The sequence below is a fragment of the Emydura macquarii genome, unplaced genomic scaffold, assembly GCF_026122565.2.
Source record: "Emydura macquarii macquarii isolate MOO-44397 ecotype Brisbane River unplaced genomic scaffold, CSIRO-AGI_Emac_v2 contig_705, whole genome shotgun sequence".
In the NCBI taxonomy this organism is placed as follows: domain Eukaryota; kingdom Metazoa; phylum Chordata; order Testudines; family Chelidae; genus Emydura; species Emydura macquarii.
Window position 1 is genome coordinate 14,436,140 of NW_027130842.1, and position 16,449 is coordinate 14,452,588.

The 16,449-nt window shown below is 38.5% G+C and overlaps 1 protein-coding gene across 7 annotated transcripts in view; it reads left to right on the forward strand.

Annotated features, from left to right (window-relative positions):
• Nucleotides 1-16,449, forward strand: part of SCAF8 (SR-related CTD associated factor 8) — a 141,698-nt gene that overhangs the window by 49,775 nt on the left and 75,474 nt on the right. For 5 of the 7 annotated variants that reach the window (XM_067542449.1, XM_067542444.1, XM_067542443.1 and 2 more), the window contains exons 7-13: nucleotides 14-190; nucleotides 7,512-7,591; nucleotides 8,076-8,193; nucleotides 11,574-11,705; nucleotides 11,834-11,946; nucleotides 12,510-12,703; nucleotides 13,905-14,005. In XM_067542449.1, the coding sequence (XP_067398550.1) occupies nucleotides 14-190; nucleotides 7,512-7,591; nucleotides 8,076-8,193; nucleotides 11,574-11,705; nucleotides 11,834-11,946; nucleotides 12,510-12,703; nucleotides 13,905-14,005 (915 nt within the window). The remainder of the gene's footprint in view (nucleotides 1-13; nucleotides 191-7,511; nucleotides 7,592-8,075; nucleotides 8,194-11,573; nucleotides 11,706-11,833; nucleotides 11,947-12,509; nucleotides 12,704-13,904; nucleotides 14,006-16,449) is intronic. The other 2 variants (XM_067542447.1, XM_067542448.1) reach the window with 1 other exon arrangement.

Below are 16,449 nucleotides of genomic sequence, written 5' to 3' on the forward strand. Positions count from 1 at the left end.
CTCTTTCTTCCAGCTTCAGCAGTTAATACAGACACTGCAGATACAACAACAGAAACCACAGCCTTCACTACTTCAAGCACTGGATGCTGGTCTTGTCGTTCAGTTACAGGCCCTCACAGCACAACTTACAGCTGCAGCTGCTGCTGCCAACACACTTAATCCACTGGAACAGAATGTCTCTTTTAACAAGGTAGAAGTTGGAGGACCAAGTTTGAAGAAAAACATTTATTGTTACTGTGTATATTTAAAGCGTTCACATGGGTTGTATCTCTGTCTTCAGTGGCTTGGTTAAGTGCATGAGTAAGCTACAGAGAAGTTTTTTGCGCACAGGCTTTTCCAAATTCAAATTATTTTCTTTAGCGAGAGTTATACCAATGATTTATTTCCTATAATTTAAGGGTAAAAGACATTTTTCAGAATGTCAGAGTTAATTTCCATTAGTAAAGCAAAATCATTCTTGTGTTTCCTTCTATAATTATATCCACAAGGAGGATCTCAGTTAATGAGTTTGAAGATTACTTGCTCAAGGAAGAAGGTTGGGCTTGTACCTTTTTGCGTTCTCCCCTCCCTCTCTTCCTTTATGGCATACAAATAAAGTCTGAAAGGTTTCCTCGGTGGAGGCAGGAAATACTGTAGAAATTCAAGTGGTCATGTACCCTCATTTTCCAGTAAGACAGTATGGATGACTGGTAGAATAAGTAGGTTTGTTGCATCATAAATAAGGTTAAGATTCTGACATGGGTATTTTTAGTAAAAATCAGGGACAGGTTGTGGGCAATAAACAAAAATTACCGGAACCTGTGACCTGTCCCTGACTTTTACTAAATATACCCTGGTGGGGGGAGAGAGGAAAACAAGAGTTGCCGGGGCATGCAGCTGATCCAGCCTGCTGCTCCAGCAGTTTGACTGCTGGGTCAACTGTTGGGCAGTGGCCCTGGGGCTGACACTGCTCCAGCCCTGCCCCAGAAGTGACGGAGGTCCTAGAAAGTCACAGAGTCTGTGACCAAATCTCATCCTTAATCATAAATACCAAGGAAATAATTATAATTGAACCACAAAGCAATAGTGACCACAAATATAATCAAGTTTATGTCCTTAGCAGGATTGATCATACCAGAGCTGGCCCTTTGACACCTAAACTTTAGAGAGGGATTTTGTTTTTAAAGAGACAAAGCTAATAAAATGACCCCAAAAGTGAGGAAATTAAAATCCTTCAACATACTATGGAGGGGACATAGGCATGCTTAATAGAGCACAGAAAGCATACATATCTCTAAATAAAAAGGAAGAAGAAAGACCAGAAGAAAACAAGTACAGTTGAATGACAAGATAGAAAGGAGCATATAGTAAAGTATGGCAATGGTAATATATAACTAGATATTAAGAAGTTTGAGAGGAAATTTGAAGATGAAATAACCAAATATATAAAAACAAATTATTTCAGTATATAAAAAGCAGGAAGCCTGTGAGAGGATAGTCTCTACTGGATTTATTAGGGAGAATAAGGATGTGTTAGAGTAGCTAAATTATCTTTTAATCAGTCTTCACCACAGAGGATGCTGGGAAATACCTATCCCAACTCATCTCTTTTCTAATAATTAGCAGAAGGTATCCCCAGCTCAGGGTGAAACTCTGATAATTTCTTAAGTCTATGGTGGTTAGTGTAGAATAGGCAAAGTGTTTGAGTGTAGGCAGCTATGACCTAAACCAGAGTTTTGCCTTAGCAAAGAGGTGTTGTGCTTTGTCAGAAATTGCTCAAGTGCTCAGTTCCCAGCATGTTGTATAGCATCTGTAAGAATAGAACGGTAGTATGTAGGGTATTGGAGCTTCAAAGTTAAGGTTGCGTTGCAGAAATGGTGTACCTTAACTCTGTAATTCCTGTTTTCTGGAATTGGTTTCTGTTAACTAGGAAATGAAGAGTTAAGGTTTCAGAGGTTTGAGTCTAGCTGAAATACATTCTGGACAGGCATGAGAGACCACAGGACAACCTTAAATCTGTAGTAGTTTTGGGTCACTTAATTTCCATGGTGTGTGTAGCAGGTTTTTTTGTTTGGTTTTGGTTTTTTAATAATTTCTCAGCACACTCCCATGTGCCACAGCCCAGTTTTTCCCGTACATTTAGTTTGTTGGCAGTGATTACCCTAGTCACAGAAGGCACTGGGTGCATATTAGTCCCTTCACGGCCCCTCATCATCTCCTTAGGTCCCATCTTGTTGCCTGTTCAGCACATCTCTTCCTCCCTTCCCAGCCCTCCACCTTACAGGGGGTTGGATATCAGTGATGACCCCACATATTGAGGAGCCATGCAGTGGATACAGGAACAGTGCAGGGACTGACATGGAGTCAGTGGGGCATGTTTTGAAAGGGGAACAGAAATAGGGATCATGGATGTGCGGGGTTAGAGGAGCAGAGCTAAAACTCTCCTGTATTCCCCACTGCACAATTCTGACCTTTTTCCTCTAGAAGCAGCAGCATCAAAAGGAAGAGTGAGCCTGCTGTCTTTTCCCTGCTGCTGGATTCCGTGTGCAGAAGAAGGGATGTTCTAGATTCTTGTCTGCTGATCAAGAAGCAGTGGAAGAAAGGGTAGTCTTCTTTGGTCTGGAGTAGCAGCCATGAGGAGGAGTTGTTGGTGGATAGCGGGGTATCGAGTGAAAGGGGGCAGGAGAGAGAGTATGCAGATATCTTCCCTTGCCTTCCCTTCCACGTTTGTTGCCTTTTCCTTCTGCTCTTTCAGCACTTTTGAGCTCCCAGAGAGCAAAGGTCCCCTTAATAATTCCTTATTTATCTAAGGATCATAGAGAAACTACATTTTAGGAAACCTGTTTCTTCCTCAAAACTCTAGCAATGGAACTGGGTTTTCAGAAACTTTGTTTAGAAATGATCTCTTAACAAGATGGTCTCTTACCCTTGGCCAAATGAGCAAAATGGTTGTTTATATTGCCCTAACTGCTTACCAGAGTCTTTTCATCTTCCCTCTAATTAATGTTAATTTCCTTGACAGTGCTTTTAAAGTAAAATCAGTCTGACTGTAAATTCTTTCAGGTCAGGACTGTTGTTTTGTTCTGTGTTGGTAAATTACCTAGCAGATCCTGGTCTTGGTCCATGATCGGGGGCTCCTAGGTGCTACAATAATACAATTAAGTGGTAAATCCCAAATGGCTGAGATTAGTTTGGGAAGGATTAGAGCCATATTTGAGCTCTAGGTGTGCACAAAAACATCATAAGAACTGGTGATTTTGTAGAACAGAGTGGGGGAGCTGTATCTCTGGAGCTGCTTGTTCAAATGACCACTCACCCTTCCTTGCATCCCCATGAGGTGCATCAAATTTCAAAACAAAACTGAAGTCAATATATGCATTTTAGAGCACATAGAATATTGGTCTTTTAAACACTAAGTGATTTTCATCTTTAACTAAAATGAGGTGCTGTCACAGATTTTGGTGCCAAAAAAGTAGGTACTGTAACAAAGTGATAAATTAAACAGCGACAAATCTGCACCAGATGGTATTCATTCAAGAATTGTTAACAAAATATGCAATCTCTCGCCCTCCAATCATCTGCGGAAATTAGCAAATTGGTGTACCTATCCTTTTTTATTTTTTTTTAAATTTGCTTAACTGTAATTATGAGAATTATATAGATCTGTGATCCTTAGTTTAACAAGAAAAATAAAAAATTGAGTGGAATGTAATATAGGATTGAACTACACAACTTCTGTAAAGGAAAATTGTGCTTGTAATCTACTAGCATTTTTTTGTGTCAACAAAATAGTGAATGAAGAAGAATCACTTGAAATAATTTATCTGGATTTTCAGAAAACCTAGTCCCTGTAGGTGCACCACTTTAGGTGCGCATGTGGTCCTGCGCCTTTAATCAGAGAAATTTAGTAGTAATGCCTGTTCGTCCTGTATATGTGCCCTACATATCTTTGTGCCCCATACCAAGGCTATATAGGGCTTCATGGGTGAACCGCCCTCAGTTTCTTCTCAACCACCTTCAGCCTGAGATGGAGTCTAGCATGTGCCCATTTGCCGTGTACTTGTTTGCCTCTTTTATTAGTATTTAGCTAGCTAATAATTAGAGTATATTTAGTAACTTGTATTTGGAATGTTTGTTCCTTTTTTCTTTTCTGGGAAAATTTTTTTCATTTCCCCTCTTGTGGGATTTGAATAACTTCTTTCTTCTGTTGGGGATGCAGGGCCCCCCAGGCTTTAAAAGGTGCCTCTTCTGTCAAGGCACAATCCCTGTTAGTACAGAGACTCCCACTGCATTTGTTGTTTGGGAGATTCTTATTCCTAGCAAATGTAAAATCTGCTTGTCCTTTGAGAACTGAGCCTATAAAAACAAGGAAATAAGCTATAGACTTTTAATAATGGAGCATGTCTGAAGACTGCTTCAGACACCTGTTCAGAGTCCATGTCTGTCAGTGCCCTATCATCATTGAGAACTATGGTTACCGAGAGCTTCCAGGAGAAAGTTGACACCAAAACCCCGGTCTCCAACACTCTCCATGACTGAGATACCAATAACTTGGTCACTGGTACTGAGAGCTTTCAACTCCAAGTATAAGGAAGGGAATAAAAGGAGCAAAACATCAGAGTAGTGTTCTTCAAAGAAGATCTGGTCACTGGAGACATCGATCCCTGAGAGGAGTCCTAGTGAATCTCTGGGTACTTTGGGTACTGTGAAGCGCATTAAAATTTCATCTGAGCCCCATACCTCAGTGGTAAAGGACTCAGTACCAAAGATCACTACTTCCCAGAGACCGGCTTCATTGCACCTTTTACACCCTCAGTACCAGCGACAGTGTTTCATATGGCCTCTGTAGTATCATAAGAACCAGTAACAAGTTCTGTAGTGCTGGCACCACAACGATTATGGTACCCAAAAGATCTACCAGTACCATCGTCGGGGTCTCACACAGCCTGTCTAATATCATTGGCACTGGAACTGAGTTTTCTTGTACTTCCAGTGCCACAAGAATTCCGGTACCCAAGGAAGCTTGCGGTACTGAATGAGTCCAAGTCTCCGTTCTTCGCAACCTCTGGATGCCTCTCAGTACTGAGGTCTGGTGGGTCACCAACTGCTCATGTTTCTGAAAGACCTGCCTCTTTTTTTTCACCTATCCATGAGGAGGGATTGTCACCTCCTTTACTGTATGTGGAGGAGCATTCCAACTCAGACTCTGAACTTTTGGTTCAAGTATCTCCTATTTATTCTAAGAGATATTTAACAGATCTATCAAGGTGCAGAAGTTCAAGATGGTCATTCTGTAAACAGTTATTCCACATTTCCATCATACCGAGTCACAGATAATACCTTAGGTTCACACTAGACTAGGATCACTGCCAGTACAAAGCACTCCCTTTTGACCGCTCATAATCTCCCAGGGTATTCTCCAAAGTCCTCTTGATAGTGGTGGCCTACTCTGTGTTCTCAGAGTGTTATGATTTATCCCTACCTGGACAGCTGCCTTCTCCGGGCCCGTTCCTTTGCCAAAGCCCAGAGAGTCACCTAGACTACACTGAACCTGTTCCAGAACCTGGGCGTGCAAATCAATGCACAAAAATCAACATTAATGCCACTACAATGATTAGAATTCATAGGAGCCAACCGTGACTCCATTCAGGCAAAGGCGCTCCTCTCACATCACAGATTCCTGAGCCTCTGCACGCTGGCAAAGACAGTACAATCCAGCCCCCAAATTTTGTCTAGGCACTGCCTCCAGCTCTCAAGGCATATGACTGCAGGCACATCGGTCATAGTTCATGCCAGACTATGCATGAAATGCCTCTAGGTCTGGTTTGGTCCAGTTTACAGGTTCAACAGAGACTGCATAAACAAACTACTATCAATGCCCACCAAGATCAAGGAATTCTTGGATTGGGTGGAAAGACCCAATATATGTATGTATAGGAATCTCATTTATTCAGCCTTCCCCATCATTACTTCTGACCACCGATGCATCCCTTATATGATGGGGAGCGCATCTCAATTGTCTCATGGTGCAGGGCAAATGGTCATCATCCGAGACGTGCCTTCACATCACCTGCTCAAGCTCAGAGTGGTCAAATGCTTGTGCTCACTTCCTCCCACTAATCAAGGTCATGACAATGTAGAGTGCATGTATTACATAAACTGTCAGGGAGGAGCCGGATCACACTCCTTGTGCATGGAAGCACTAAAACTATGTGATTGATGCATTTCTCACAATGTCATAATTTCAGCGGCATACCTGGCAGGATCGCACAACATGACTGCAGACATCCTCAGTCGCAAATTCCAGTTCGACTATGAATGGGAAATAAATTGGATGGTCCTACAAGACAATTCCTTCTCTACTTCTTCTCACTTCTCACCCCCTTTCTCAGATCAGTAATAAATACATTTAAATAACATAGGTTTTTTAAATCCAGTCAAGTGCTCCCTCTTGGAGACTCATCAGGTTTCTGTAAGAGGATCCAAAGGCACAGGATATGTGGCTTCACTGATAAGGACAATCCTCCTCACCCTTGATATGTCTGGAGGTTGTACAAGATAAATCACAAAAATTTGCTGCTGCTACTTCTGCCTTTCCCAAGATCCCAGAGATCTTCCACTCAGACTAGTACCAATATCTCTGGCATCTCATTCCCTCTGTTGGACAGTTATCTTGATTACGTGTCTGATTTAGAGGAAGATGAAGATCTAGGAAATAAATGGCAACCCTCTCTTGACCAGCAAGAGGTATTTCATCTTTCGGATTTGCTCATCTCACTTACTTCACCAACTGATGATTTCATACTGTTCTGAAAGTTGCTAAGACATATGGAGGCAGATAGCTCTGTAAATGGATATGAGAACTGTCCAAGAAAAGACTCTCTAGCAGTTCCAGTACCCAAGAATCCAAGAATATAGTGACAGTCCTTATTTCGCTAATTATGGACTACTGGAGGTGGTTGGTGATAAACTTTAGCTTAATGTTTGGTGCTGAAAGAGGACACTTGTGAGGCACCGCATGTGCAGAGATAACACTCTTGAAGAACCACCTCAATTTCCATGGCAAATAACTTGTGTTTCTTAATCTATACATTTTTGTTTGTATCTTTGATTTTTTTTCCTTAAAATTAAACCATTATTGAAAGAAAATAACGAAATCCTAATTCTTTTGACATCCACAAGCAGTATCTAACAGATAATTCTTCTTCAATGAAATGTTGGCGTTGGCCATAGTAATTGGACGACTGTTAAAGGAATGAGAGCATATGCATATTATATATAATGTTTACCTCCGGAGAATAGTCATTTATTTACTATTGGGCAACACATGTTCTTCCTCTTAGATTAACAGGCAGAGCTCAGGAATGATTCCTCTAAGGGTTTTCTACTTAAAAGAATGGTCAGCTTTCCTACATTGTCTTTGCAGAAATAGAAATTTCCTGTTTTTAGATTGCTAAGTATTTTGAATGACTTGGTAGGAAACATTTTATAAAATATACTCTCTCTCTAATGTTTGATTTGTTTTCTCCTAGAAGCTGATGGATAGGTTTGATTTTGGGGAAGAGCCTGAACTCAATGAAGAGCCTAAAAAGGAAACTCCCACTTCCCAACTGTAAGATCAGGTTACATTCCTTTTTAATTAGATTAATTATTATAATTTTTTATCAAGTATTACAAGAATTGAACATTCAGTTTGAAAAGTAGACCAGCTGTGTGGTCCTTCATATAAACTACTATACTAGAGCAATGGTAACAGAGAACAATTTACGTGAATTTGAATGATAGAACATGTCTATGTTTCAAATGGTATACAACATCCTTCAGACGCTAGAACCCTTCAACTGGGTGCCTACCATTTTAAAAAGACAAAGAATGAGAGTTTGGTCTGACAATAGCTCTCTACTTAGAGTAACAATCTTATATTTCACTTGGAAGGATAATAATTGTAACTAAGGAGTATGTGGTACTAAGTTCATTTGTTTGAAAGTGTGTAGCTTGCTAATTTTTAAAATATGAAATTTTGTTCATTAGGTTATTTAGTCCCAAGAGAAAAACTTCAATGTTAAGGGTTTTTCAATTATTTTATTTTATTTTAGGCCTCTAGTGTCAGAGTCTGTGAACAACTCACTCTTTCATCAGCTAGCTGAACAACTGCAACAACAAAATTTAGAACATCTTCGACAGCAGCTCCTAGAACAACAGCAGCCTCAAAAGGTAAACTACTCCATCTTGTGGGTATCATAGTAATTGATTCTCGTGTTCTTCCACATTGGTAAAAATAGATCCTGTGTTTCAGGACAGAAAATTGTGTCTTCTCCCTAATATTCTTACTCATAATGAAATTCTGTCGCGGGCTAATTACTTGGAATAAGCTTGCAAAGTGATGACTTGGAGCAAGTGGAAGCAAAAAGCCCTAAAACAAAAAAGATACAAAACAAATGTGAGCTATACATTTTGTACTTACTAAATTAGGAGAGAATACCCTTCAGCTGTACTGCTGACACACTTCACCTTCAGTTATCATGTTCACCTCTTAAATAGGATTTTTTTTAAATGGTTTCTCTTCTTTCATTAAGGGCTGGAAAAATGGCATGCTTGTAAGGAAAAAAAGGGATAGTTAAGTACATTTCATTTAGTATTTATATCACATTTAGTCCTGCACAAATCAAGAATAGGAACTAAAATTTGAAGGGATGAGCTGCTCTCTGATTGGGAAGAGGATTGAATAGGTCATACGCTGTTGCAGCAGGTGGAAGGGGACAAAATGGCTCTTTTCAACTCCCCCCTAATATCTCATAGACTTTAAGGTCAGAAGGGACCATTATGATTGTCTAGTCTGACCTCCTACGCAACACAGGCCACAGAACTTCACCCACCCACTCCTGTAATAGACCCCTAACCTATGATTTGATTTATTGAAATCCTCAAATCATTCTGGGTCCTATCAACTGAGTGATTTTGATTTCTTCTCGGCCTATGTGTAATGCAGCAGGCACCATCTGTTGACCCACTGTTTGAGAACTCATGCTCTTGACAGCCCACACTCATTTCCTAACGGACACTGTACATTGACGCTCTCTTAGCAGTGGAGTAAATTGGCCTACTCTTTTCCATGTCTGTGCATTTTCCTGTTGGCTGACCTTCCACTCTCCCTAAAACATCTGCTATGTAGGCATATCCCTATGAAGGAGAGTTTTTTGTAACAGTTGATGCATGTCATCTAGAAATAACTCTTAAAATTCCAGAATAAATGTATTGAATAGGTTAAGAACCTTTAGTAAATTCAAATATTAGGTTAGGTACCTTACAGTGAAATGTGTTGCTCTTGAATGAGTGAAATTGGGTGAGTTTAGGAATGAATTAAGTTTGGGGAATGGGAATTTAGCATTTGTGATTCATTCATGAATAGGGTGCATCTCTCACCCCAGGGGATTGCCACTTGACTACCCCATTTCCAGTGTGCTCCTGTGTGTGCTTCCGTCAGCTGATCAGGAGAGGGAGTTGATTCAAATCTTGGTTGCCACTGAGAGGCTCAGGCTTCTGCTGAAAAAAACAGTAATTACAGCCAGCATACAGCACACTGTAAAGAGGATCTTTGGTCTTGTGTCCAGGCCATGGTGAGAGACACTAAGGGAGAAAGAAAACAAGAATAAAATGCAAAGATTCTGGGGGCAGTAGGAGGGCAAAAGAAACTGACAGGAGGAGCAAGAAATAAAGTAGAACTTGGAATCAGGGAGCATAAGAGATAATCAAAAGAGAGTTGATGTTAAGGAAAACAAGGTCAAGAAAACACAAAATGGTGGGTTCAGGAAAAATAATGCTGGTGTTAAGGGACAAATACATGAAGCAGGAACAATGACAATGACATGCTTCAGAAAAACAGGAAGGAAGAATCTGGTGTTCAACGTTCTGCCACTTGATGTCACTAGATAGTGTAAGGAACACAGAGTTTTTAAGCACAATGGAAGTATAATGAGAGTCCTGAAGTTTTAAAATATCTATATATTTAAAAGAATGCTTAAACACCGGAATTCAATGTCCTTTACTTCTGTTTCATCTCTTTGGATACTTCAGCCACATACATCTTCCTAAAGGGTTCATTTGGTTAGCAGTCCAGAAATTGTGTCTTCTAATAATTGATGTAGTGTTTTAAAATAGTCATTACAAGAATCCTAAATTAAAACTTTGAAAATGTGGATTCTAAGACTGTTTTATTTGGAGCTCTTCTTTTGTCAATCTTTAGTTTAGTTTTTATTCGTTTTATGAATAGCCAGCACCTTTATCATGATACCCTGTCATTTTTCAGGATGCAGTACATTACTATTAATAATAATAATTCTGATGGTAATAATAACTTCTTCCCAGTCTGTCAAAAAGAGAAGTAATATTCTATTGCATGTTTCTTGTGGAAAAAGGTATTATAAAGACAGTTTTTTAGAAAATTGTATTTTTAATTGAATCTAAAACTATAAAAGTCATAATTTTTCTTCATGTAGAAGCCATCTGCCTTCTTCAATGAAATCCACATAATTTCACTTTTGTTGTAGTTTAATTGAAGAGCTGCTTCCTTTATTTTTCTAAAATGTGTTAATTTAGTTAAAGGATATTTTGGGGGAGAATTTTTTTTCAAATGAAATAGTCATTTCAGATGGGAAGCTGGCTATCCAAACCCTCCAGCTTGTACCTCCTTTGTATACATTGTTAGCATTCACTTTAACAAGCCTATACTCTAAAGCTTATATGCAGTAAGTGTGTACTGTTAATTTTTTTTGTTAATAATTAACAATTTTATAGTTTACATTCTAAAATTCGTGTGATTTGTGACATTTTCCAGATCTAGTTGTACTGATAGATTTCTTTCTTGTAACTAACATCCTGGCATAAAATACTACACAATTTCATGATTTGTCTTGTTTTAATTGTTTTATCTTAAATCTCATAATGGTCTAAAAGGTTGGAACTATGTGCAGATTTTTAAATTACATTTAAATTGGTGTTGCGTTTATGTCACAACAAAATAATTAGTCATGATAATGTGTGGTTCTTTCTGGAACTGATTACAATAAGTTATAATCAATGACTTCTATACCAACAGAATATTTATATATTTTAAAATTATATGAATATTTTAATATATGCTTCTGTGTATTGTACAAGATTACTATAGTCCCTCAAGGTAGGTTTTTGTTTTATTGTTGCAGTTTGTACTTCTAATTAACCAGAATTGTCAAAAGATAGTCATCCTCAGTGAATATTATCTGACTTATTGGCTTGATAATGGTATTTTGGGTGGGAACTGAAAATGCATTGGCTCTGTTAAACTCTGTTTGTTTGTGTATTGGAGAATACAGAGTGAAATGGAGGGAAATCAAATTCAACTCAAAGTTCTCTTAGCAGGTTCTTACTGCACATTAACTGGATCTGCATTTACAAAAAAAAAAAAAAAAGTAAAAAAAATCCCAGACACTTGAAAATAGAATATTTTTGAAAAACAGTTTATCATGTTTGTATGTCCTATGTTATATCTCACTTTGACATAACATACAATTTGGCTTCAGACTTTTTTTTTAACTTAATATTCATGTCATGTGCAGGCAAGCCCTGAAGAAAATCAAGAGGGAAATTTTGGATCAGAGCACTCTGCATCACCATCACAAGGGAGTAGCCAACAGCAGTTTTTAGAAGTGGAAACAAACCTAGATGATTCAATGGATATTCAACAGCAGGTGAAATTTACCATTTCTGATTAAATTATTGAGGTTTGAAGGAAAATACTACACCTAAAAAAATATGGTTTTCTGGAGGGATAATAGAAATATTGTATCTCCTTGTTTTTCATTGCTTCCTTACTTAGGACATGGATATAGATGAAGGACAAGATGTAGTTGAAGAAGAGATCTTTGAACAAGAAGAAAAGAAATCAGCTGTTCGCTCAAGATCAAGAACACACTCAAGATCTCGTTCCAGGTTTTTACTTATTACTAAAATATAAGCAGGTTTATTTTATTCTAAAACACAGAGACAGTGTTGTTATATTTGTTGTATCTATATCATCCTGAAGTTTTTGACTTCCCAACGTGGTTATGTGTTACATTGGAATCAAACAAATAGTCTACATTTAAACAAAGGATTAAGTTGCATATTAGGTTGTCTTTTTTTTATGTGGCAGCTTAATTTGTTTAGTTTTGGATTACTTACATTTTCAAGTAATCTCCAAATAATAAAAATAACTAGTTAAAATAATTGTTGACTTTGAGAGGGAATTTTCTACTGTAATGCTTATTATTTTGCAGTTAAACTTTGCAGTTCTTCTTTCTTACGGTTAAACTAATGCCCTTTTTCTCTTCCACACTAATAGCAGTATATTTCTTTTTTCTATACAATAATAAAATAAAAGGTGACCAATTTTCCTAAATGTTTAGGTGAACACTAAGGAAAGTCTGTACTGACATACTGAGTTTTGATTTTTAGTAAAAGAAAAATAAAAGTGGAGAACCAGCTCCAGGTATTAAAATGAAATGTTTTGTTAGGTCACCAAGAAAACGGAGGTCCAGATCACGGTCTGGTTCCCGAAAACGTAAACATAGAAAACGTTCACGCTCAAGGTCAAGAGAAAGGAAGAGAAAGTCATCTCGGTCATACTCCAGTGAAAGAAGAGCTAGGGAAAGGGAAAAAGAACGCCAAAAAAAGGGATTGCCTCCTATCCGGTCTAAAACACTAAGTGGTAGGTAACACGTATTTTATATTTTAATATTTTAGTATTCAAGACAGAGGAAAAGAGCAGCCCTTTAGATTTCTCTGGTAAGGAAACAAAATTTAGATTATGTACCATTATGAGTAATTTTAGCCTAGTAACTGACATCTCAGAAGTTAGATTGTTAATAAATTATTTTATAATTAATCTAGATCAATCATTTAATCATGAAGAAGGTGGCATTCTGTTCCCTCAAAGATTTTATTGTTGTAAAAATTATGGGCAGTGGTACTTGCCCCCCTCAACAGGGTTACAGCATAGTGTCTGTTTAATATTGAATTTTTCATTCTTTCTAAAATACACATAGACTGACTTGAAAATCGATATGTCAGTTCAAGGACCAGGATAGAGTTTGTGATGGAGATTTGAGGTAATTTGATCAATGGGTTCCTGAGGACTGTTCCCTTGTTCCACCTTATTCTCAGATTACCTGTTTCTAAAATGCCAGCGTTCTTATCATGCTTTTTGCATGTATATAGGGACTAAATTGGGGTGTATTGGGCTGGATTCACAAGAAACTTCCATCACTGAGGTGTCCCTGGTAAATTTGTGTGTCCAGAATCAAGAGTGGTATTCAAAACCCTGTTAATTCAAAGGTGTTTAACTTTAGTTTTGGCCCTTCAGAGTGCTACTCAAGAAGCTGTGATCCCTGCAGGGAATGCTAGTGCCCTGGAGATTGAGGAAGACATGGAGGGGGAGAGAGAACCTTCACTACAAGATACCCTTTAGCCTAGAAGAATGTGCACTGGGGTGGGTGCCAGAAACCATGAATTCAAGTGTCTGTCTACTGACAGTCTGGATTACTTTACAACTATTGTTATCAGGGTTTGTGTGTATTCTGCTGCTGCATAATTTGCAACAGATTTCTAGTAACAGCGGGTTTATGCTCCAGCGTCTGTTTTCTTTTTTAAAAATGAACTCTAAACCCTAATGTATGCAGAGATAAGTTTGAAAACAGTGATTAAGACTATGTCTACACTAGAGACCTTACAGTGGCATAGCTGTACCACTGTAGCTGCGCTGCTGTAAGATCTCCTGTGTAGCTGCTCTGTGCCTTAGATTGGTGTTATAGGCTTAATTGTTGATCAGACACTTTCAAATTCTTGGATGCAGAATGCAATGTAGTACAAAGTATTGTAATTTTTAATTTATGTAACGTCTCTCTTGACAGTCTGCAGTACTACACTTTGGGTTGGTCAAGTAGATAAGAAGGCCACACAGCAAGATTTAACTAATTTGTTCGAAGAATTTGGACAGATAGAATCTATTAATGTAAGTGAGCACTGTGCCCTCAATTTTAAAAGTCTGTCTGTTGCATATTACTATTTTAGGAAAGGTTATGCTGTATGATCCATATGCCGAATCTGCAGTAATATGTACATAATATGATGTGTGTTGTATTTAGGAAAACATAAGATATGTGAACTGAATTGTCTGCTAGAAAGAAGTTTTCTTGTAGTTTATTTTTATAGGCCAAATTTAAAAAAAAAAAAGTGCCTACAGTTAGATTCCCAATTCTAAGATTAGCCATAATCTTTACTAGTTTATTTCAATTGTATTACAATCGTTATTTGAACCACTAAAGAAAGGGCACTCTACATAATCAAATGGGTATGCTTCTTCCCTCAGATTATTCATGGGAACTGTTATTTTGATTGTTAAACTGAAATATGCTATAAGAGGAATTTAATTTTTTTTAAATCACAAATATTAGTTACAATATACATATTATAGTACAATATTAGAAAAAATTAGTGATGAACACACCTAGACACTACTCTAGTAACTGCTTTTAAACCATAAAAATTTCAGTTGCTTGTCGGAGACATGCTATTTAACTGTCAGAGATGTGCATACATTTGTTAATTTAACAAAACAATTTATCTCATAAAAAATAAAATGTTCCATTTTGTCACTCACTTTGAAATGGAGTTCTTTTTCAAGTTATTGTCTACAGCGATTCCACTCTTGGTATGCATGCTTCCCGGGCACATGAGATTGAATTGTTTGAATAGCAGTGTATATTGGTGTTATGCCTGCACCCTGTAGCTAATGATATAAGAGGCAGGTGGGCCCACAGCCTTCTTACTACCGATGACTACGAGACGGAACCCCATGGTGGCCGAATCCTTTGCTCTGAGCGAGTTAGCTGAGGCACTTCTATAGTTAGGATTAGTTTTTGTTATCTTAGTCAGATAGGATTTCTTTCCCTATTGGCATATTTGAAAAAACAAAATTTAGAATATTGATAGGCCTTCTTGTACAGAGATTTACCAAAAAGCTCGAGATGGTTTCAAATTCCAGATAGTTATTTTAGCCCCCATAATCCTTTCCTTGGATCCCCTGGACTGGTTCGCAGCTCTCAGTTAATAAGACATTTCAATACACCCTTCCTCACAGGATGTACCTGAGATTTTTGGTAGGCAGATCTCTCCATCAGTAGATTCCTATACTTCAGTGTCTGCATGGCTCAACTAGTGTTTACCAAAGTTCTGTAGTTGTGGCTGCACACCTGAGGAGGCAAGGAATCCTTGTGCTCCCCTGTTCATCAGCTGCTAGGGGGAAATGCCCATAGCAAGTATCTGACTTTCTTGAAAGGGACACTAGATTTCTTTGCCACTCTGAAGCTCAGAGTCAGCAGAAAAAATTTCTCATTGACCCCAACTCAGAGAATAGACTTCATCAGCACAATGTTAGGCAGCAAAAGTATACTTAACCTCCGTAAAGGTTCCAGACTATGATGGACCTCATACGGTAGCTCCAGAATCACTCCAGCTCACCAGTGAAGTCTTGCCTCAGACTTATGGGATACATGGTAGCATGCACTTATGACACGCATAATGCCAGACTTCACCTTCTACCTGTCATATCATAGACTTTCCAGGTGGATCTCAGATGCATTGAGACTTGTTACAATTTAGCTAAGAAAGGTCTGCTTGATAAATTAGGGCTTATTCCACATTCTGTCTGGGAAGCAGAGATATGAGGGCAACAATATGGAGCCCTGGTCACACATTTACCACACGCTATTCCCTGGTTCAGGCATTCAGATCAGATGCTAGTTTTAGTTGGGTTGTTCTGCAATCTCTATTCAAGTAGGACGACTCTTGCCCACCTCCAGGGGAATGGGCTATTGCTTGTTTTTTTACCAAGAGTGGAATCTGTGGATAAGAACTCAAAGAAAAGATGCTTGCTTACCCTACAGGAACTGTGGTTCTTTAAGGTGTGTTGTCACGCAAATTGCATGGCTCATCCTCCATTTCCCCCATCCCAGTCAGTCCTAGCCTCATGTGGTTTTCAACAGTAAATGAACTGAGTGTGGGTTGCAACTGCCCTGCCCCTTATACCTTCAGCTATGGGAAGAGGGAGGTGGCTAAAGTGTAGGCACACAGCCTCAACGGACACTGCTATTCAGAAGACTCCAGTCTTGTGAAGGTGGGGTCCATATACACCAAGAGTGGTTCTTCAGGATGTGTTGTCTACAAAGATTCCACAGTTACTGTAGGGGTATTGTAACCATTTTTTGCACTCTGAAAAGTCACTGTATAATTTATATCTATCTTAGCACATGTGCTTCCTCTGAGTATTCAGAGTCAGATCACATTACTTTAGTGCTAACAGTACATTGGTTTTTAGTTCTGTCAGTCTTGCAGAACCAACACCATTCTGGGAGAGCAAACTGGGTTCTTTCTGGCTTCAACAACAGAATTGTAAAA